This window comes from Dendrobates tinctorius, unplaced genomic scaffold, assembly GCF_039654945.1.
Source record: "Dendrobates tinctorius isolate UK_male_01 unplaced genomic scaffold, ASM3965494v1 ptg000035l, whole genome shotgun sequence".
Lineage (NCBI taxonomy): Eukaryota > Metazoa > Chordata > Amphibia > Anura > Dendrobatidae > Dendrobates > Dendrobates tinctorius.
Window position 1 is genome coordinate 7,694,830 of NW_027361703.1, and position 24,164 is coordinate 7,718,993.

The following is a 24,164-nucleotide window of genomic DNA, read 5'->3' on the forward strand; positions in this document are numbered from 1 at the left end:
AGAAAACTACTGTATGGGCACACGTCAGGGCTCGGAAGGGAAGTAGTGACGTTTTGGAATGCAGACTTTGATGGAATGGTCTGCGGGTGTCATGTTGCTTTTGGAGAGCCCCTGATGTATCTAAACAGTGGAAACACCCCAATTATAACTCCAACCCTAACCCCAACACACCCCTAACCGGAAAATGGAAATAAATACATTTTTTTAATTTTATTATTTTTCCCTAACTAAGGGGGTGATAACGGGGGGTTTGATTTACTATTTATGGTGGGTTTTATATTTGGCAGCTGTCGCACGCTAAAAGACGCTTTTTATTGTAAAAATAGTTTTTGCATCACCACATATTGAGAGCTATAATTTTTCCGTATTTTGACCCACCGAGACATGTGAGGTCTTATTTTTTGCGGGACGAGTTGACGTTTTTATTGGTACCATTTTCGGGCACGTGACATTTTTTGATCGCTTTTTATTCCGATTTTTGGGACGCAGAATGAACAAAAACCAGCGTTTCATGAATTTCTATTGGGGGGTGTGTTTATACCATTCCGCCTGCGGTAAAATTGATAAAGCGCTTTTATTCTGCGGGTCAGTATGGTTACAGCGATACCTCATTTAAGTAGTTTTTTATGTTTTGGCGCTTTTATGCAATGAAAACAATTTTACATAAAAAATAATTATTTTTGCATCGCTTTATTCTGCGAGCTATAACTTTATTTTTTTGCTGATGTTGTATGGTGGCTCGTTTTTTGCGGAAGATGATGTTTTCAGCAGTACCATGGATATTTATATGTGTCTTTTTGATCGCGCGTTATTGCACTTTTTGTTCGGCGGTATGATAATAAATCATTATTTTTTGCTCTGTTTTTTATTTTTTAAGGGGTTCGCTAAAGGGGTTAACTAATGGGACAGTTTTAGAGGGCGGGTCGTTACGGACGCGGCGATACCAAATATGTTTACTTTTATTGCTTTGTTTTTTTATTTCCAAAAAATGAATTTATTAGGGAATATATTTTTTTTTTAAATTTAACGATTTTTTTTAAATTATTTTTACACTTTTTTTTTTTAACTTTATTACATTGTCCCAGGGGGGACATAGCTGTCATGTGACAGATCGCTGATCTGTCACATCACAGATCACTGTGACAGATCAGCGATCTGTCACAGGCATTGCACAAGGCTTCCTCCTTGCCTGCGCTTTGCAGGCATGAGGAAGCCAGCTCCCTGCAGGTCCCCGTCGCCATCTTGGATTCGGGGACCTGCAGGGATGGAGCCCCCCGAAGCAGCGCTGCACATTGCGCTGCTGTGGGGGGCTCAGGGAAGCACGGAGGGAGACCTCTCCCTGCCGATGATTCCCTTTAACCCCCGGTACACCGCGATCGTGTTTGATAGCGGTGTGCAAGGGGTTAACGTGTCGGGGGCGGTCCGTGACACACCCCCCCCCCCCCCCCCCCCCGACACATTGTGCCGGGTGTCAGCTGTGATAATCAGCTGACACCCGGCCGTGATCAGCGGCGCTCACCACGTGGGTGCCGCTGATCACTGTGACGTACTATTCCGTCCCTGGGAATTAAGTCCCAGGGCACATGGACGGGACAGTACATCACATGACAGAAAGGGGTTAAACTGAGCATGCCCGGAACAATTTCCATTCCTTAAATTTAACCCTAAAATCCGTTCTGGCACGGAAAATAATCTCTCTCTCCTTTCCAGAGTTCTGTTCCTTTAAATTTCATACACTAGCTGCTGCGACAGATCCGTCAAAAAAATGGATCCAGTGCATCAGTATTTTGCAATCTGCAATCTGTTTTTTTCACACTTTCACGGATTGGGACTGATGCAAAAAAACTAAAGCGCCCGTTACACATAGCGATAATATCGCTGTAACGTCACCGATTTATGACGTAGCAGCGATATTGCTAGCGATATCGCTACATGTGATACTTACCTCCAACCGGCTCCCCCGCTGGTTATCGCTGATCGCGCGAGAGCGTCCTGGACCATTTCTCGTCGGGCGCTTCCTGCTGGGCTTCCTGTGGCGCCGACGAGCGACACGTGGACGCGAGGGGAGGACGTCAGGATCGCCGCGTCTGACAGGTAAGTAGCGACCCACGACCGCTGCTATGTCGGTGGTGAGATCTGCCTGTGTGGCAGCTCACTAGCGACCACTTAGCGATGCACCAGCGATCCATATCGTTGTCGGGATCGCTGGTGCATCGCTAAGTGTAACGGTACCCTAAAGTGTGAAACAGGCCTAAGCCACAAAAGGTCACTGCTAAAGAAGCTGGCTGTTCACAGAGTGCTGTATCCAAGCATATTAATGGAAAGTTAAGTGGAGGGAAAAAGTGTGGTAGAAAAAGGTGCACAAGCAACCAGGATAACCACAGCCTTGAAAGGATTGTTAAGAAAAGGCCATTCAAAAATTTGGGGGAGATTCACAAGGAGTGGACTGCTGCTGGAGTCATTGCTTCAAGAGCCACCACACACAGACGTATCCAGGATATGGGCTACAAGTGTCGCATTCCTTGTGTCAAGCCACTCATGACCAATAGACAACGCCAGAAGCGTCTTACCTGGGCCAAGGAGAAAAAGACCTGGACTGGTTGCTCGGTGGTCCAAGGTGTTGTTTTCAGATGAAAGTAAATTTTGAATTCCATTTGGAAATCAAGGTCCCAGAGTCTGGAGGAAGAGTGGAGAGGCACACAATCCAAGCTGCTTGAGGTCTAATGTGAAGTTTTAACAATCAGTGATGGTTTTGGGAGCCATGTCATCTGCTGGTGTAGGTCCACTGTGCTTTATCAAAACCAAAGTCAGCGCAGACGTCTACCAGGAAATTTTAGAGCACTTCATGCTTCCCTCTGCCAAAAAGCTTTTTGGAGATGGAAATTTCATTCTCCAGCAGGACTTGTCACTTGTCCACAACCAAAAACAACAGTATCACTGTGCTTGATTGGCCAGAAAACTTGCCTGACCTTAACCCCATAGAGAATCTATGGGGTATTGTCAAGAGGAAGATGAGACACCAGACCCAACAATTCAGACGAGCTGAAGGCTGCTATCAAAGCAACCTGGGCTTCAATAACACCTCAGCAGTGCCACAGGCTGATCGCCTCCGTGCCACGCCACATTGATGCAGTAATTGATGCAAAAGGAGCCCCGACAAATTACTGAGTGCATTTACTGAACATACATTTCAGGCCAACATTTGGCTTTCAAAATCATTTTTCAAGCAGTTATAAAGTATTTTAATTTACAGAGATAATGGCTCTTGGGTTTTCATTGGCTGTAAGCCATAGTCATCAACATTAACAGAAATAAATACTTGAAATAGATCACGATAATGACTCTATATAATATATGAGTTTCACTTTTTGTACTGAAGAACTAAAATAAAATTGTCTGTTTGATGATATTCTAATTTAGTGAGAAGCACTTGTATCTTGTACGTAAAACACAGGATTGTAATATAGGTAAAGATTTTGTTTGATACATTTTTTTTTACCTTAAAATATCACTTTCCAAAAATATTTATAATCCAAAAGTATTTAAGGGGTTCTCCGAGAAGTAATGACACTTGGCTGCAACTTACTCTAGGCATGCATTAAGAGGGATAGCTGCCTAGAAGAAACGCTGCTCGAGAATCACATCTCTGAGCTGCTATAAAGGAGCTGCTGATTCCTGAATTAGCATAACTTGCTGTATCAGTTCAGTTATCATGACAGGTTTACAAAGGGCATGGACTGGGAGGAAAAACAAACAGCAGCTTTTTTCCTTCTAGTCTGTGTCCTATTGTAAACCTGTGAAGCTGGTTGCTCTAATGCTAAACAGTACATATCACCAATCATCTTTCATTTAGTAACAAAACCGCTTATAAGTGTCCCTAATGTCCCCAAAAGGATCCATTTTTATAAAAAAAAAAAAAAAGTCAGGACCGAACTTCTTGGTTGTGGGATCCCAGCATGCAGAGCGTGATCTCACAACCCTCTGCAGCCTCTTGCAGGAAAAAACAGAGATCTGACGATATCTCGCTCTTTGCACTAAGTCAGCGCTGCTGCGCACTTTGCGCTAAGCTGTTACCAAACTGTCACCGCTGTAATAATGTTACCATTCAGCAACAGCTTTAAAGAGCAAGCAGCAATTCTGGATTAGTGGAAAGAGTGGGCTCTCGCTCTTTCACAGCGAGAGTGGCTGCAGTTGTGGTATCCCGAAACATGGAATTTGGTCCCAATGTTTGATAGAAAGTAGGGGCATTTCAGAGGACATTAGAATTACTTACGAGCAGTTTTATTACTAGACAATATGTAATAAAAATCACCCCATATTGTGGGAAATCGCCTTCTCAATCTCTAGGCTGCCCCTTGTAAAATAATAAGATCCATAATCACCTTCAGGGCTAGCACTGTTCCAGCAGCACTGGCTCTCCCGGCGATCAGGTAACATTGTAAAGTCATGCAAGCCCTGGGAGAATCAGTGTCGACACTGCTGGAACAACGTCAGCCCCGCAGATTAGTATAGGTCTTATTATTTTACAACAGGGAAACACAGGAATTGAGAAGGGGTAGTCCGAGAAGGCGATAACCCCTTAAAAGAGTACCTTTTTTAAATAAATGCATTAGAAAACTACACATGGTATGATTAAGGCCTTATCATTACAAGGCGACATGACAACTGCCAGTAAAGTCATGGAGGATTCTCAACATATTGCATAGCCTTTTCTTTAAGAGAGAGCACAAGTTTTCTATTTGGTATCTATTGGGTTAAAAGCAGGGGTAGGGAACTTCAGGCCCACAGGCTGTTTGCAACCCTCGATGACCTTTTATCTGGTTCCTGGGCAGATTCCCGTGGACCGCAGTACTTGGGCCGGCAGCCTTCTTGCTCTGTGAGCAGGCACATGCAGTGTTCACTACTGAGGCACATGCAATGAAAGATTACGTCCTGACACCAGTGCCAGCATCAGGACGTAGTTTGTGGGCAAAGTGAACGTGCAATTTGTACGGTCCCCGGATGATGGTATAAATATCCAAATGGCCCTTGGCAGAAAGATTCCCCACCCCTGGCCTAAATCATCCAGAAATGTGCTCTAATCAATGCAGTACAAATACTCAGCTTGGAAAGAAGAGCAAACACCCTGCACCATCCCTAGAAACCAACATCTAAACCAAGCATTAAATAACAGAGCAATGAAATTAACTTGGTGTGTTTCTTCCCAGGGCACACCTGGGTGGAGGGAATAGTGAGTGAGGTTGGAGTCATAGCACTGCTACCAGTATGGACACCAATACCCTCTGGGTACACAAGAACCTTTCCATTAACTGACAGCAGTAGACACCATACAAGTAGTGAGGATTTGAAACCCATTAGCAATAGGCATTATTTCATTACATATTAATAAAAAAGGTCATCACTGCAGACATGTCTGTATTAGCAAACACTTGTATTCCCTAAGAAAATATTCTTGGTCATCTTCTCTCATAACTCTGTGCTATCACTGGTATACCTCCTGAAAACATCTGAATACGTCGCCATTTCCCCTACTAAAGGCATGTGTTCCTACACTTTCACCACCAGTTAATCAGTATGAGACCGTGCAGGGGCAAGCCCACTCTTTGGCAATCTAATTATAAATTCCCAGTGGAACATTTCGAATTGTTATTTTGTGAAGAATACAAGCATATACTGGCAGGTCCTCTTTAAATGAAGTATAAAAAAAAACAGAATCTCTTACTTTTATGTTGATGGGAGTGAAATGTTTTGCCCCGTTCCGGAGAATAACTTCTGCTACTGACACTGGAGCCCGATCTACTGTGCGGAGAATCTTTTCGAGTAACTGGAGACTCTCGGAAAAATGGATCTCTTCTGTGAGGTGAGCGATCCCGCATAAAGGCTGGTGAGTGATAATAAGGTTTTTTTCTTATGACTTCCCTGCTTTCTCTATGGCAAGAGATGCAAAAACAATAAGCTTGAAATTAGAAACAAAGACAAGAAAAGTATTTTTAATACATTTTTCAATTATATTACGTTTAAAATTGCACTTTGAGAGCTCGTTATCTTCTGGTACAAATCAATATGATAAACTGGACCCTATAGCAGAACGGATAGCCTGAAACCATTTGTCCCAAATTTTGTGGAATTTTTCAGGGTGATGCTGGTGATGGGGTACAGTTATTTCTTATGTAGTAATATAGCATTATTGCGCTAAATCCATTCAGTTATGACAGGGGATGGGTCCACCAGCCACTTCCTCGCCAACACTTTCTTTGCAAAGTATAGATTCTGTCAAAAGGGTTTGCATCTATCTTCTTGACTCACATGCTTCCAAAATATTATATAGTAAGATTATTAGGACAGTGAAGGACTGAGGATCCCATTATGTAATTTAAGAATCTAATCACCTGCTCTCAAAAACCCAGTATTTGAGGACAGGCCCAAATGTGGTGGAAGAAAGTGCCAGGAGCTGTATGACATCTGGAGAAATCATTTAGGTAATCATGCGTAAACCTAGCTAATTGTGAAGTAGTGTAATGCACCCTATTATATGATGTAGAATTGTGTAAGAGACACTATTGTGAAATCGAATAAACTAATTTGGGTGAGGTTATTGCCCCCCTCCCACTCCTCTACTGTTAATTGTCCCACATCTGTCCCCTACTTCTCCCTTAATGGAACAAGGCAAGATTCATTACACTTATTAGGAGTTATTGAATAAAAGGTGGAAATCAACTGGGAGGTAGGGCAGTTAGGCACGAGCTCCAATATGATAAATATGGGCAAGTTCCATGGTCCCATTTGTGCACTCATAGTGGGTTTGAAAAATAGGTAATTAAAGATCCGGGCATGTGGCAGATCATAGTTAGTCTGCAAAACAGGAAAGTCTATTACCCCCCAATTCTATTCTGTACATACCTGGGATATAAGTCCCACAGTTTTTATAAGTCCAGTTCCCGAAAGAGTGAAAGCAGTTCCAAGACTCTCTTACTGTGTCAGAGGGACGCAAGTGCATGAATCCCAACAATCTTGAAAAGTCCTTCTATCGCACTCCATACCAGCATCATCTAAGGACTAGGTGGGCTATTAAACGTGGCCCTAAGCCTCCTACTTCCCCACAAAACAGAAGATGCACTAGATGCAAATATACCTTGTTAAAAGGCATGTATGAGAAGCGTTCCTACCCTCAATGCTTATGATGTCTGCTACTTAGCGAGATGTGCCAATTGACTCGCCAAATGTCCAATATTGCCATGCCCGCAGCCTCCCACGACGCCACAAGATGTCTAGTGGATACCGTGTCGTTATTCTACACATATGAGCCATCATGTTTTCTAGCGTCTGAGCTATACAATTGGGAGTGCTGCAAGCCACATAATATTTTGGGTAAAAGAGTCATTTTAATTAAACATACTTCCGCTACTGTCAATAATGGGAGTTTACTCCATCATTTCATTTTAGATCATAGGTGGAACAAAAGCGGCGTTACATTTAGCTGCGTGTATTCTGTCAGAGATCTAACTCTTAGCATCTTATCACTGAGACAAAAAGGAGCACGATTCCCACCATTTCTAACCCAATGTGTGACCTTTATAGTGAGTAACAATTGCTGGGCTAATGATGAACTCCATCTAAAAATAAACGCACCTGTCTGTGGCCCCATGTATTATTCACAGTACAGAGGGGAAAGAAAACATCATGAACCCAGGACAGATGGCTCTTTGTATATACTAGGAGTAGACATATAAGGAGCCGATATGGAATAAACGGTGTGTGCAATAAACGTCTAATAAATGTAGATTCCACCTATCTTTAGATTAGTACTGCCAAATGGGTGGCTCTTTGTGAAAACGGAAGTCACATCTGGCCATATACAATGTGTCCGTAAAGTCATGGTGCATTTTGACCAGTCACTGGAAAGCAACAAAAAACCATAGAAATGTGAAATCTGCTCAAAATAAAAGAAAACTCTTCCAGTGTCATACCTATTCAGTGCAGTTCGATGTGGCTGCCATTTGTTGCCCTACACACATCCAAATGATAGTGAAGTTCTTGCCACACACGGGTAAGGATGTCTGGTGTAACAGAGTGAATAACAGCTGTGATTCTCTGTTTTAAGTGATTAATGTCGTTGATACGTTCAATGTACACATGTTGCTTCACATAACCCCAAAAGTAAAAGTCTAAGGGCGACAGATCCAGGGATCGTGTTATACTTTCCTGTGACTTCTCAAAAGTGCACCATGACGTTACGGACACACTGTATTTTCCCTGCTGTGAACACTACATGGGAAATGAAGTACTGGCATTACATTCCTGCCATTCAAATGCATGACCGGCCAAGTAGTACAGAGACAGATACACACTGACAAGAGCTAATGTTTGCAAATGGTCTACTCTGTGGCTCATTGAGGGAGCTCCATCATAAAAGATAAAGGGTGTCTTCAGAACATTACATTTATCAAATGTCAGAAATGAATTCACAATAGAAATATTAAGAGCGTGCACTTTTGAAAGGTGATCTTTTTGACTGATAGATACCATTTCTTGCTTGGCATGCTGATGCCTAAGGGTTTTATATGCAACCAAGTGGTGTTACATGCTTATATAGGATGGATTTGTGGATTCAAACAGAAAAATAGAACAGCAAAATAAGAGTAAAAAAGGTGGGTGCAAGGCCTTCCAAACAAATATCCAGTTGTGAGATGAATACAAAATAAAAAAAACAGGCAGAACTCAAAAAATTGCAAAGACATGAACTTTTATTGACCCAACATGATGTGGCAAAGTTGTGGGGCCTTGAAAAGATTGTTGTATGTGGCGTTAGCTGGGAATTTTCCCCTAATATGGAGCAATTTGCATCTGCTTCATGGGGTTCTTGCTTTTCTCGGGATCAACAAGCTAGGTCATAGGCTGAACGTGATAGACTTGTGTATTCATTCAACATTAAAACTGTCAATTCACGCCTGCCGGTATCGCTGATCATTGATGGAAAGCCCTGGACATTTCTTTGATCGCTGGTCTCCCGCTGGTCATCAAGCATCGCTGCGTGTGACAGGCAGGAGACCAGCGAGCAGGAGCTGGTAACTAAGGTACACATCGGGTTTCTAAGGGGGCACGCTGTGCCTAGAAACCCGATGTGTACCTTAGTTACCAGCTGATGCAGGGAGCTGGTAACCAAGGTACACATCATGTTTCTAAGAGACGCACGCCCCTTAGAAACCCGATGTGTACCTTAGTTACAAGCTCCCTGCATCAGCGCGCTGGTAACTAAAATACACAGTGACGCCGCGCGCTCGGCGTCGCTGTGCAGATCGCTGGTGAAGCTGTCTGTTTGACAGCTCACCAGCGATCATGTAGCAACTCATCAGCGATCCTGATACGTTGATATTGTTGTCGGGATCGCTGGTGAGTCGCTGTGTGTGACGGGGCCCCAAGAGTCCTTCTCATGCACCACAGGTGGCTTGGTGCTGATTCTGTTAGACCCCCCAACAAGGTGCAAAGCAATAGAAAATCCAAGATTCCGAGGCACCAGAGAAAATGGGGATAAAACATATCCTTTATTCCATTATTCCATCCTTAAAAATCACATGGTGAAATACAATTGAGGTAGACGAGATTGTTCGCTCATTCAACAATTAGGCTGGCAAAATGGAGGAGTGAAGTGATCGCTATTCAACCATTTCATTCACGATTCTCATACTGTGTCTGCTTGCCTAGTGAAAATGTTGCTGACAGGTTCCCTCTAACTCACATTTAATTTTGAGCTTAAAAAAAAAAAAGTAGGGTATATATAGGTTTGTTAAGAGCAAACCTACCATAAATCAGGTAGGGAAAATAAGACAATAATAAAAATGTGTTTTCACAAGTATGTGATATTTTTTTTAACTCTATTTAAACGGGTGAGGAGTCATTAGCACAGTTGTGTCATTTCCACAAGTAGAATGCAACCATACAGTATTAACTGGTGTGGTGGTGTGTGCTCAACAGCTGTGGGGTCTCGTAACATTTCCAACCAATAGACAAGTGCAACCATTTTAACATGAGCAGGAAACAGAAAATGGTAACAGATACAAAACCTGTGTCTGGGGAAGTGATAAGACCTCCAACACGGAGATCAGTCATTGCTCCCTATGACAACAGAACATTACTACTAGCCACTAATGGGTCATTCCACGAGACTTCCAGGAAAAATGTCAGGGCCAGATCAGATGCATTTTTTGGGCAATACTCCTACAATGAGCTTCTCCCTGGATTATATATAGTACTATTTTAACAAATGCTAAACTTACCTACGGTATGCCTGCCTGTAGGACACAAAATAAATGAACAATTTTCTTAAAAAGGTGTTATTCGCAACAGACAATCCTTACATGTAAGCACAGTCAAGGAGCAGATACTTGATGGGAAATATGCCAAAAAGCATTCAATTTCACTACAGTGACACCAAAACGAGAAATGAGGCAGTACACAGTAACCATTTAAATCAATGTGTTCTCTGTATGGGATAAAGGAGGACATGTCCTCTAGAGTGAGAGGTGCTGTTTGTAACGGCTAAATTTTGTACAAAGAGCGATGCTCCAGAATAGGACCCCCCTCCATTAATTCTAGTAAGAATTCTCTAATACTAAGGAAATTGTATTTCTAAACGTGACTTTGATGCCGGTTCTGCGTCAGAGACCGCATCTTTCCCTGCACATGACAGCTACTTTAATCAGTTGTCATGTGCCTTTAACCAGTTAAAGGGGATATTAAGCACTTTAAAAAAAACTGTGCCCAAGCACTAACAGGCAGGTAGCTGCTACCCGTCTGTTTTGTCAGGTTCCTTTTCAGTCGGCACAGAGCATTCACAGACTTCTGCTGAAGTCACATCAAAAGGGGCAGTTTATTTTCCTGTAGACAGGATGGGACTACTGGTGTCATGCTGATTGACAGCCGGCTTCCCCCAATTAGGTATCAGAGAGACGGCTGTCAATCAGCATGACACCAGTAGTCCCGTCCTGTCAACAGGAAGAGAAACTGCTGCTCTGGTGACAGGGAGTGGCTGGATCTCTGGCAAAAGCAGTCAATGACCGATGCTCAGGTACAACAGGCAGGTAGTTGCCTCTGTGACAAAGTAAATCCCTTTTGCTTGTTTTAAAGTTCCTGATACCCCCTTTAAATCGCGCTGTGAATCTGACAGTGGGATTTAACATGTGCGAACAGGAAGCTCGTCATAAGACCCCGTCACGTGATCGGGGTGTGCAGATAGGTAGTCATGACCGCCGTGCCCATCAGTACAATATTTCTGTGAATCTCATAGGAGATTGTGATTACATCTATGTATAGCACAGCCAATCAGAAGTTCGCGAGTTCAAGTCTCCTAAGGGGGACTATTGAAGGCAGTAAAAAAAAAATATGAAAAAACCACACCCCTTTTGCCGCACTGAAAATAAAAACAAGTTAAAAAAACTACACATTTAGTATCGCCAAGTTCAGAAATGTCTGATCTATCAAAATATAAAGTAAATTAATCTGATAGGTAAAAACTTCAGCTCAGGGGGCAAAAAATAAGCTATCACCAGCCTCATTTCCCAAAAAATTAAAATGCTACGAGTCTCCGAAAATGGCAACAAATGCAAAAACCTTTTTCCAGACAAGTTTTGGAAAAAACAATTTCACCACTTACAAAAAAAAAATCAAATACTCGTTTGGTATCTGTGTGCTTGTACTGACCTTGAGAATCATATTGCCAAATCAGTTTTACAATGTAGTGAACAGGATAAATCAAAAACACACTTGTGGAATTGCACTTTTTTTGCTATTTCACCGCACATGGAATTTTTTTTCCATTTTCCAAAACACTATATGGTAAAATTAATTAATGGCGTCATTCAAAAGAACAGCTTGTCCAAACAGGCCCTCACATGGCCATATTGACGGGAAAAAAAAAGTTATGGCTCTTGGAGAAGGGTAGTAAAAAATTACAACTAAAAACGGAAAATGGCCATGGCGTGAAGGGGTTAGTGTAGTTTAATAGGGAATAGCATATAAAGAAATTCATAAAGTTTTAGGCTAGACACTTCCAAACATGAGTTAAGCTTCCTAAACTAAGAACCTCGTGTTTACCAGCTTTGTAACTTTTTGCCGAGCAGAATTTGATCAATGTATGATTTTTGGATGCGAGATCCATGTTTTTTCCTACAACTATGGCATTTCATAGTCTGTCCCTCCTTTTCTTCCCCCTTGGACCAGCACTCCTCCCATTTGACTCAGGTATGTTTAAATTAGCAATAGACTGCAATACACTTATTTTTTGCTCTCAGCTCATAGTCTGAGAACATGTGGATGATAAGATTTGAGATCTATTCACTTGGTGTTGGTGGCAATTGCCTGTGGGGTGATGTGACCTTTAGCCATGGGGGCTATGCCCAGCAGCATGGTCACTTCCCCTACTGATACACTAGCTTCAGTGGTGTTTGGCACCGCACCTTGCAGGCTAGGACCCACTGACAGGTTCATCGACTTCATACAGTCGGATTGGAATATTTAGCCAAGAACCTCATATGCAGATTGGTGGCCTTTTGCCTAGCGGGATTCGATCAATGAATGATTTTTGGATGTACAGTGAGATAAATTTCCTAAATGGCCCAATGCATAATACATTCTAGTATGGAGATTATAAAAATGCAGAATTGCTGGACATCAAAATGACGGATTTCTAATGCGGTCATTCAGATTGTGTGTGAAATACTCAGTATGATTTGGTGTAGATAGCTAGAGGTGTAATGTCGCTGAACAATGCCCTGCAACTAATTGCCCACATGTTTTGTCTGCATACAGCATAGTTTACCATTACCAGGCAAAACCTAATTTTTTTTTCTGAAAACTGTGCTTATCATAGGTAATTAGAATACAACTATTCAGTGAGGGTATAAATAAAATGCACCTGGGTGGGGGTGACCTTTAAGCGAACTCTGAATGAGCTGCAAACAAAGCTCACTTCATGCCAATTGCCCTAACAAAGTTTTATTACCAGGAGAATGTTTATAGTATGTAAACTGGGGATACTGGAGTCAGCCCTATTGGCGTCTCAACGATTGTGTGGCCTTTATGGTAGCCCGCCATGAACAACGTTTAAGCAAACACAAGTCAGTGTTTGAGCAAAGTCTACAGTGCCATATAGGAGTGGAAAGATTACCGTACATGGTTTATTGCTATATACAGTTAATTAATGGTCAGAAGCCTCTCAATGTATTAATTATTAAAGTGTCTCTGAGAATACACTCAATGAAGGCAGTCATCTTGTCACCAAAACAAAATTCATAACCTTGTCTCCTAACTGCTGCCAAAGAAACCAACATCCAATGTTCCTGAGTGAGCTAGAACCTCACTCCATACAGCAGTGGTCCCCATCCTCTCTGACCTAGAGAGCCACATTCCGCTCTGAGAGAGCGCCGCAAGCCACAATCCGCTCTGAAAGGGCGTCGCGAGCAACATCTAGCTCCCTTCCCCTCACAGTAATGGCAACCAGAGCCCCCATTATGGTTCTAATGATAACCATAGCTTTTCCACAGAAATCACCCTGAAGCAGTATACCGAGATCCTGCGGTCCCCACAATAATCCCATTCAGTATTCTCCCATCCAGCACTCTCAACACACTGTCACATCCAGCTTCAGGCACCTTATCCGACAGGTGGTACCCTGTCTCTAGCGTACCATACTTAAATTATCTCTAAACCCCAGACCAGTATATGTGCATCAGATGTGCCCTTCAGTGGAGGGCTACGCACAAAATACACCATTCTTAGATTTTCTCCTCATACCCGTTTACTAGATCTGCAGCTAATGCACCAAGCTGGCAGACAACTGCGAGCCACAATTCATGGGACCGCAAGCCACGTGACTCCCGAGCTACAGGTTGGGACCCCTGCCATACAGGATCTACAAAGCAGCAGTGGCATGTGAAGGAGACTCCTCTCTCTTATCTCTATAGAATTAAGGGTGGACATACAAGTCCAACACCAGTTACAGTACTGACTGTGGACTAAGTGACCACAGCACTTACACCAGAGCGTGGTCTAAGTGACCACAGTGCTTACACCAGATCGTGGACCAACTGACCACAGCGCTTACACCAGAGCATGGACTAAGTAACCACAGCGCTTACACCAGAGCGTGGACCAACTGACCACAGCGCTTACACCAGAGCGTAGACTAAGTGACCACAGCACTTACACCAGAGTGTGGACTAAGTGCCCACAGCGCTTACACCAGAGCGTGGACCAAGTGACCACAGCACTTACACCAGAGCGTGGACCAAGTGCCCACAGCGCTTACACCAGAGCGTGGACCAAGTGACCACAGTGCTTACACCAGAGAGTAGACCAACTGACGACAGCGCTTACACAAGAGCCAAAATGTGGACTAACTGACCACAGCGCTTACACCAGAGTATGGACTAACTGACCACAGCGCTTACACCAGAATGTGGACTAACTGACCACAGCGCTTACACCAGAGCGTGGACTAAGTGACCACAGCGCTTACACCAGAGCGTGGACTAAGTGACCACAGCGCTTACACCAGAGCGTGGACCAAGTGACCACAGCGCTTACACCAGAGCGTGGACCAAGTGACCACAGCGCTTACACCAGAGCGTGGACCAAGTGACCACAGTGCTTACACCAGCGAGTAGACCAACTGACGACAGCGCTTACACAAGAGCCAAAATGTGGACTAACTGACCACAGCGCTTACACCAGAGTATGGACTAACTGACCACAGCGCTTACACCAGAATGTGGACTAACTGACCACAGCGCTTACACCAGAGCGTGGACCAAGTGACCACAGCGCTTACCCCAGAGCGTGGACTAAGTGACCACAGCGCTTACACCAGAGCGTGGACCAAGTGACCACAGCGCTTACACCAGAGCGTGGACCAAGTGACCATAGTGCTTACACCAGAGAGTAGACCAACTGACGACAGCGCTTACACAAGAGCCAAAATGTGGACTAACTGACCACAGCGCTTACACCAGAGTATGGACTAACTGACCACAGCGCTTACACCAGAGCATGGACTAAGTGATGACAGCGCTTACACCAGAGCGTGGACTAACTGACCACAGCACTTACACCAGGATGTGGACTAACTGACCACAGTATTTTGACAAAACTGGACCAACAGACAGCAGCATTTACTTCACAAACTGAGGAATAACTGACCCCAGCATTTACACTAGACTGTGGACTAACCAACTACAGCATTTAAACCACTGAATGTCGACTAATAATAATTTTTATTTATATAGCACCAACATATTCCGCAGCACTTTACAATTAAGCGGGGACATGTACAGACAATAAATTCAATACAAGTTAAGACAATTTAAACAGTGACATTAGGAGTGAGGTCCCTGCTCGCAAGCTTACAATCTACAAGGAAATAGGGGGGACACAGTAGGTGAAAAGTGCTTGTTATTTCAGGTCTGGCAATTATAATAAATAGGATAAAGCTGCATGATCCAGTCATCAGCCCGTGTGTCTACGTGCAATAGTCAAGTGCAGTTATCATGTGCATGGAGGGTGTGGAGACAGATGAATAGTAGGGTGCAGATTCAGAATAATATTTGGAAGGAGGGAACAGGGCAAAGTTAGTTTACTGAGTAGTTGATGTGGTAGGCTTGTTTGAAGAGATGGGTTTTCAAAGCGCGCTTGAATAGGTCGGGGCTAGGTATCGGACCCGTGGAAGCGCTTGAACAGCGCGAAACGGCCGTTGTCAGCTTGTGAACACTCTTGCCACACCACTCTGACCTGACATGTAAATATGTGTCAATAAAGGAGCTATATTTTATCCTGTCGAGTGCGACCTTTCCTATACTTGGATTCTAGGTATCAGTCTGATCGTCTGGGGAAGTGCATTCCAGTGAGCTGGCGCAGCACGAGAGAAGTCTTGGAGACGGAGGTGCGAGGTTCGGATTACGGGGGATGTTAGTCTTAGGTCATTTGTAGAACGGAGGGCACGTGTAGGGTGATAGACAGAAATGAGAGATGAGATATACGACGGTGCAGAACTGTGGAGAGCTTTGTGGGTGAGAGAGATGAGTTTATACTGCACCCTGTAGCGAATAGGTAGCCAGTGTAATGACTGGCACAAGATGGAGGCATCGGTGAAGCGGCAGGACAGAAATATGACCCTGGCTGCCGCATTCAAGATGGATTGGAGAGGCGAAAGTTTAGTAAGAGGGAGACCGATCAGAAGAGAGTTGCAGTAGTCCAGACGAGAATGAATAAGAGCGACAGTAAGAGTCTTAGCAGTTTCAAAGGTGTGGAAAGGTCGGATTCTGGAGACGTTTTTAAGATGCAGGTGACAAGAGCGAGTGAGTGATCGGATATAGGGAGTAAAGGAAAGTTTGGTGTCGAACATGACCCCAAGACAGCGGGCATGCTGCTTGGGAGTTATGGTTGAACCCTCCAGGGTTATTTCGATGTTAGGTAGAGTGAGGTTAGTAGAGGGGAGAAACACAAGTAGTTCAGTTTTGGAGAGATTTAGTTTCAGATAGAGGGAGGACATGATGTTAGAGACAGCAGACAGAAAATCATTGGTATTTTGAATTAGGGTAGGGGTGATATCAGAGGAAGAAGTGTATAATTGGGTGTCATCGGCATAGAGGTGATACTGGAACCCAAACCTGCTGATTGCTTGCCCAATAGGGGCAGTGTATAGAGAGAAGAGGAGGGGGCCTAGGACTGAGCCCTGCGGGACCCCGATAGTAAGGGGATGAGGAGAGGAAGAGGAGCCAGCAAAAGATACAGTGAAGGAGCGGTCAGAGAGGTAGGAGAACCAGGAGAGGGCTGTGTCCTTGAGGCCTATAGAGCGGAGCATAGTGAGGAGGAGCTGGTGATCCACAGTGTCAAATGTGGCAGAGAGATCCAGGAGAATCAGCAGGGAGCAATGACCTTTCGATTTAGCGGTTATTAGATGATTAGAGACTTTGGTGAGGGCAGTTTCAGTGGAGTGTAAATAGCGGAAAGCAGATTGTAAGGGGTCGAGAAGAGAGTTATCCGAGAGATAGCGGATTAGACAGGAGTGGACCAAGCGTTCCAAGAGTTCAGAGATGAAGGAAAGGTTAGAGACAGGTCTGTAGTTAGCAGTGCAGTTCTGGTCAAGGGATGGCTTTTTAAGTAAAGGGGTTATGATGGCATGTTTATATGAGGAGGGAAATATACCTGAAGAAAGAGAGAGGTTAAATATTTTAGTCAGGTGAGTGGTGACCACTGGTGAGAGAGACTGTAGGAGATGTGAAGGAATGGAGTCACTGTTGCAGGTTGTAGGTTGAGCAGAAGCGAGGAGCTTGGAAACTTCTTCTTCTGAAATAGGCTCAAAGATGTCTAGTGAGCTTGAGGTGCGGCAGGGAAGGGGATCCAGGCACTGAGGAGATTGGGCTGAGATATCCTGATGGATGTGGTCGATTTTTTCTAGGAAATAAGTGGCCAGATCCTCACTGCTGAGGTTGGCGATGGGGGCCTGTACTTTAGGTTTCAGGAGGGAGTTTAAGGCTATGTGCACACGGAGTTTTTTGGCTCTGCGGATTTTGTAGTAAAAACGCAGATAAATCCGCTGGACTAAAGTCCTGCAGTTTATCTGCGGTTTTACACCTCATAATGGATGAGGTGTGAAACTGCAGCGTTTCTGCACTAAAGAATTGACATGCTGCGGATTGTAAACCGCAGCAAAACCGTGCGGAAAAATCAGCAGCATGTGCACTGCGTTTTCCAGTTTATCATTGAAAACAATGGTACTGTACAACGCACATAAATCTGCTGCGGATCTGCAAGCTGCAGAAACGCTGCAGATCCGCAGCTGAATCCGCACCATGTGCACATACCCTGAGGTTTCAAAAAGTCGTTTTGGGTTGTTGGATAGTGAGGTGATGAGGGTAGAGAAGATTGTTTGGCCAGATGATGGGCAGAGTTATAGGTTTTGAGCATAACTCACCCACAGTATTTACACCACACTATGAACCAACAGGCCAGTCACTACACTAGACTATGGACCAAAAGACAGTAGGGTTTAAACTAAACTGTGGACTAACTGGCCACATCATTCACAATACTGACTATAGACTAAGTGTCCATTTACACAGACCGACCGGTAGGGTTTGTTTAAATTTTTACGAAATGGCAGTTGTTTAAATGCCTGTTTACCAAGGCAAACCCATTGAACATCTATGCTACATCACTCAGTGTGCATAGGCTGCCATAGTTCTCCAACAGGTCGATTCCCGTTTACACAGGAAGATGCACTGTCTAGAACGATTATCTTTTGCACTGTACAAAACATTTCACCTGATGAATGAGTGTTTTGCTTGTTCATCATAAGACATGATAATCTTGTAAATTGAGCATTTTTAACAAAGCTCGTTTACGATTATTTTGCAGTTAAATTAAGCTTAAAGGTACTGTCACACTTAGCGATGTACCAGCGATCCCGTCCAGCGATATGACGCGGTTAGGATCGCTGGTACATCGCTAAGTGGTCGCTAGTGAACTGCCACACAGGCAGATCTCACCAGCGACATCGCTGGGGACAGGGGTCGCTACTTACCTGTCACACTAGGCGATCCTGCGTCCTCCCGCCCAGCTCCACGCTCGTCGCTCGTCTCTCCACAGGAAGCGCCGCAGGAAGCTGACGACGAGAAACAGTCCAGGACGTTCTCGCGCGATCAGCGATAACCAGCGGGGGGGGGGGTCGTAGGTAAGTGTGAGACACAGCGATATCGCTAGCAATATCGCTATAACGTCACAAGTTATAACGATATTGCTAGCAATATCACTTAGTGTGACAGTACCTTAAATGACCCAAGTATTTACACCAGACTGCAGACTTAAGCCCCCGTTACACACTGCGATATCGCTAGCAATATCGCTGTAAAGTCACCGATTTTGTGACGTTGCAGCGATATTGCTAGCGATATCGCTGCATGTGATACTTACCTCCGACCGCTCCCCATCGTTGGTCGCGCGAGAACTCCCTGGACCATTCCTCGTCGGCCACTTCCTGCTGCGCTTCCTGTGGCACCGACGAGTGAGGCGTGGACGCGGGCAGGAGGACGTCAGGATCGCCGCGTCTGACAGGTAAGGCCTCTTTCACACTTCAGTTTTTTTACAATCAGTCACAATCCGCCAGGTTTTGAAAAAAACGGATCCTCAATTTTTTTTTGAGGATCCGTTTTTTTTCCCCATTGACTTGCATTAATGGCGGATTGTGACGGATTGCTGTCCGTTGCATCCGTTTTTTTTCAGGATCCGCCAAAAGTTGCTGTCCGTCACCATCCTCAAAGATTTCAAAACGGAGCCTGTAACGTTTTTTCCTCTGGCGGATCCTCCAGACACTCATTTAACCCGTATTCAATCTCTCTCTCTCTCGGCCAGCGGTTCCTTTAAATTTCCTCATTTTCAGGATCCATCTGAAAACGGATCCTGTGCCATCCGCTCACATCAGTTGAGAACGGATCCGCTTGTCTGACTTTTTGGCGGATTTGAACTGATGCAAAAAACTGAAGTGTGAAAGAGGCCTAAGTAGCGACCCCCGACCCCTGCTATGTCGCTGATGAGATCTGCCTGAGTGGCAGCTCACTAGCAACCACTTAGCGATGCACCAGTGATCCATATCGTTGTCGGGATCGCTGGTGCATCGCTTAGTGTAACGGTACCCTAACTGACTGACCACAACGTTTACATCAGATTGGACAAACTGACTGCAGCATTTACTCCAGACTGAGGATAACTGATCAAAGTGTTTACACCAAACTGTGGACTAAGGGCCCCATCACACATAGCGACGCACCAGCGATCCAGACAACGATATTACCTTGTCAGGATCGCTGGTGTGTCGCTACATGATCGCTGGTGAGCTGCCAAACAGGCAGCTTCACCAGCGATCAGCACCACGTGGGTAACAAGCGACGCACGTCGCTTAGTTACCAGCGCGCTGGTGCAGGGAGCTGGTAACCAAGGTACACATCAGGTTTCTAAGCTGCGCGCGGCACTTAGAAACCCGATGTGTACCTTGGTTACCAGCTCCCTGCACCAGCGCGCTGGTAACTAAGGTACACATCGGGTTTCTAAGCGCTGCGCGCCGCTTAGAAACCCGATGTTTACCTTAGTTACCAGCGGCAGTTCGCTGATCGCTTGTCTCCCGCCTGTCACAAGCAGCGATGTGTGCTGGCCAGTGGGAGACCAGCGATCAAAAAAATGTCCTGGCCATTCCAGGACGATCAGCGATACCCAGCAGGGGGGCCGGTCGCTGAGAAGTGTCACACACAGCGATCTCGCTGGTGAGATCGCTGTTGCGTCACAAAACTTGTGACTCAGCAGCGATCTCGCTAGCTTAACAGACCAGATAATTTACACTAGACTGTGGCTTCAAATATAGATTGAAACACAATCACTAACTGAAACAGCTAAGGAGGTTTAAAACTGGGTAAGGAATAGTCAAACCCTGCTATAAATGTGAGCTTGTGGAAAACCGTTTCATGTCACAGTTCATATACTATGGTAAGACTGAGAACAACAAAACACAAGGTAGTTAAACTGCATCAGCCAGGTGTTTCTAAGGAAAATATTTCAAAGCATATTGGGGTTTCAAGATCTGCTGTTGAACCTCTTTTGTAGAAGCACCAAGAAACAGGCAACAATGAGAACTGTAGATACAGTGGTCGACCAAGAAAGCTTAGTGCAGCAGACAAAAGACATATCATGCTCACTTCCTTTCAAAATCAGAAAATATCCAGCAGCGCCATCAGTTCAGAACTGGCAGAAACTAGCTATTTCTATCTACTGTTTGGAGAAAACTGGCCAGAAGTGGACCTCGTGTAAGAATTGAATTAAAAAAACACCTTGGACATAAAAACAAGCTAAGTGGCTAAGCACGAAAACTTGGGGATGAGTAAAAAATTTGAAATATTTAGCTGGAACACAAGACAGTTTGTTCACTGAAATACTGGGAAAAAAATACAATATTGGGTGTCTGAAGGCAACTGTGAAGCATGATTAAGGTTCATTGCAAGGTTGGGGATGCATTTCATCAAACAGAGTTGGGGATTTGGTCAAGATTAATATTATCTTCAATGCTGAGAAATACAGGCAGAACAGGGAGTCCTGAAAGTGATGATATGGCCCTCATCGAGACCCGATTTAAATATCATTGCGTCCGTGTGGGATTACATAAAAAAGCAGAAAGCTTTACGAAAGGCTGCATCCACAGAAGATCTTTGGTTAGTTCTTCAAGATGTACAGAACAACCTCCCCATCAAGTTCCTACAAAAACTGTGCACAAGTGTACCTAGAATCGATGATCTGAAAGCACATGGTAGGAACACAAAATATTGATTTGATTTAGATTTCTCTTTTGTTCATGGATAATAAATTATTAAATGAAATTATGGTTTTGAAAGCAAATGGTAGGAACACCAAAATATTGATTGGATTTAGATCTCTTTTGTTCATTGATAATAAATAAATTAAACACTTATTTTTAAGGCATTCTCACTTTTCAGCATTTTTTCCACACCTGCCAAGAACTTTTGCAAACTGTTGTATATCACAATGTTCATTAATTCTAGCAGGATGACAAGTTTTCATGAAAATGGCACATTTCAAAAAAAGGGCCAAAAGAGTCAGAATTTTCTTAGCTATTGTAAGTTAGAAAAATAAAATGTTAAACACCATTACATGCTGTGTTCCCTAAAGCGCTCAGAGAATTAACATTTTACATCTGATGAAAGTTGGAGGTGATGTTGCAAGGCTGAGTGGTTTTCCATTACTTATCCCTTACTATGTGTTGCTGCAATAAGATTACACTTTTAAATGACTACTTCTTATCTAGGGAACATCATACAGAGCTGAATCCCAACTTAAGTAATCAGTAGTTACATGGCTTTGCTAGATGCTTATACAGATAAGAAAGGTGACTGCTGGCTTTGATAATTTTCTTGGGGTAGTGCTGACTCGGTATAAGCAGGTTCCTATCTTGCATAAGGCCTTTCAACCGGCATTTACAGCCTGTCTGACATTCCCTCTTCATGGTTAAAGTGAATTTAGATGGGTCGATCTCAGAAAAATTGTTCAGTGCTTGTTTAATGCACTGTTTATACTGGCCAATGGGTACTGATGGGACCAGAATGATACAATCGTATCATGTTCTCGGCAGCACACCCTATTTACATGGGGAGATGTGATACCAATAATGACCATTTTAATGCCGACATCTAATATATAAAGCTCAATGTGTGTGTGTGTATGTATGCATGTGTGTATGTCCGGGATTGGCATCCGCACCGTCGCAGCTACAGCCACAAAATTTGGCACAGTCACACGTCTGGACCCCGAGAGCATCATAGGCTATGCTGTGAGGTGAAATTTTAACCCCGCGCGTTAGGGGCAAAATTGTTTGGTGAATTCTAACGCGCGGGGTTAAAATTTCGCCTCACAACATAGCCTATGATGCTCTCGGAGTCCAGACGTGTGACACTGCAAAATTTTGTGGCTGTAGTTACGACGGTGCAGATACCAATACATACACTTTTTCCCCATTATGTAGATAGGGGCAAAATTGTTTGGTGAATTCTATCTACATAATGGGGAAAAAGTGTATGTATTGGTATCTGCACCGTCGTAACTACAGCCACAAAATTTTGCACAGTCACACGTTTGGACTCCGAGAGCATCATAGGCTATGTTGTGAGGCGAAATTTTAACCACGCGCGTTCCAATTCACCAAACAATTTTGTCCCTATCTACATAATGGGGAAAAAGTGAAAGGAAAAGTCTTGGAGGCAAATTGTCAGCTGCCAGATGTGAACAAGGGGGACTTAAAGAATGAGATCGATGGCGCCAAAGAGTATATACCGTACAGTTGCTAAGGTGGGGCCCTGACATGGGATACTCACCACACACGGGGATATGAACACACACACAAAATGCGTCACACACTACCACGTGCTACAACACATATACCACCCTCAGCACACATTTCACCACACATACACCAACCTCGCCACATAAAAGTCAAAACACAAAAGTCGCCACTCAAAACTCGCCACGCTGTCCCAGAGCTGTTTAAAAGATGAAAAATGAGCTGTGATTGGTTGCTATCAGCAACAGTTTTCTTTATAGACAGTTGTGGTAACTGAGGCCTATTATTCTTATCATTTCTATGGTGTTATCGTCCTTCTGTAAAGCTGGAAATAACACAATTTATTACCGTGCCAACACAGACCACCCTCTGACACAGACTGCAGGGGGAGCCCAGTATCATACAGGATAGGATTAGATACACTGCTCAGCAGTCAGTATCACACAGGAGAGGATTAAGGTACAGTCACATTTAGCGATGCACCAGCGATCCCGACCACGATACGACCCGGTCAGCATCACTGGTGCAGAGAGAGAGAGAGAGATTTTTTTTCTTTTGTCCGGCACCCAGAAAGAATTTCGGGTTAAATGAGTGTCTGGAGGATCCGCCAGAGAAAAAAACGTTGCAAGCTCCGTTTTGAAATCTTTGAGGATGGTGACGGACAGCAACTTTTGGCGGATCCTCAAAAAAAACGGATGCAACGGACAGCAATCCGTCACAATCCGCCATTAATGCAAGTCAATGGGGAAAAAAACGGATCCTCAAAAGAAAATTGAGGATCCGTTTTTTTCAAAACCAGGCGGATTGTGACTGATTGTAAAAAACTGAAGTGTGAAAGAGGCCTTAGACGCGGCGATGAAGACGTCCTCCCACCCACGTCCACGCGTCGCTCGTCGGCGCCAGCAGGAAGTCGCCGACGAGAAATGGCCCAGGACGTTCTCGCGCGATCAGCGATAGACAGCAGTGGAGCCGGTCGGCGGTATCACACTTAGCGATATCACTAGCAATATCACTACTGCGTCACAAAATCGGTGATGCTTAAGCGATATCGCTAGCGAACTCGCTTAGTGTGACGGGGCCTTTAGACACATGGCTCAGCAGTCAGTATCACACAGGATAGGAATAGATACACGGCTCAGCAGTCAGTATCACACAGGATAGGAATAGATACACGGCTCAGCAGTCAGTATCACACAGGATAGAATTAGATACACAGCTCAGCAGTCAGTATCACACAGGATAGGAATAGATACACGGCTCTGCAGTCAGTATCACAGGA

General features: G+C 44.1%; 1 protein-coding gene across 12 annotated transcripts in view; it reads right to left on the reverse strand.

The window, feature by feature from the left end:
- The window catches only part of PPHLN1 (periphilin 1), a 185,386-nt gene that overhangs the window by 79,106 nt on the left and 82,116 nt on the right, over positions 1-24,164 (reverse strand). For all 12 annotated transcript variants that reach the window (XM_073573247.1, XM_073573252.1, XM_073573249.1 and 9 more), the window contains one exon: positions 5,723-5,928. In XM_073573247.1, the coding sequence (XP_073429348.1) occupies positions 5,723-5,928 (206 nt within the window). The remainder of the gene's footprint in view (positions 1-5,722; positions 5,929-24,164) is intronic.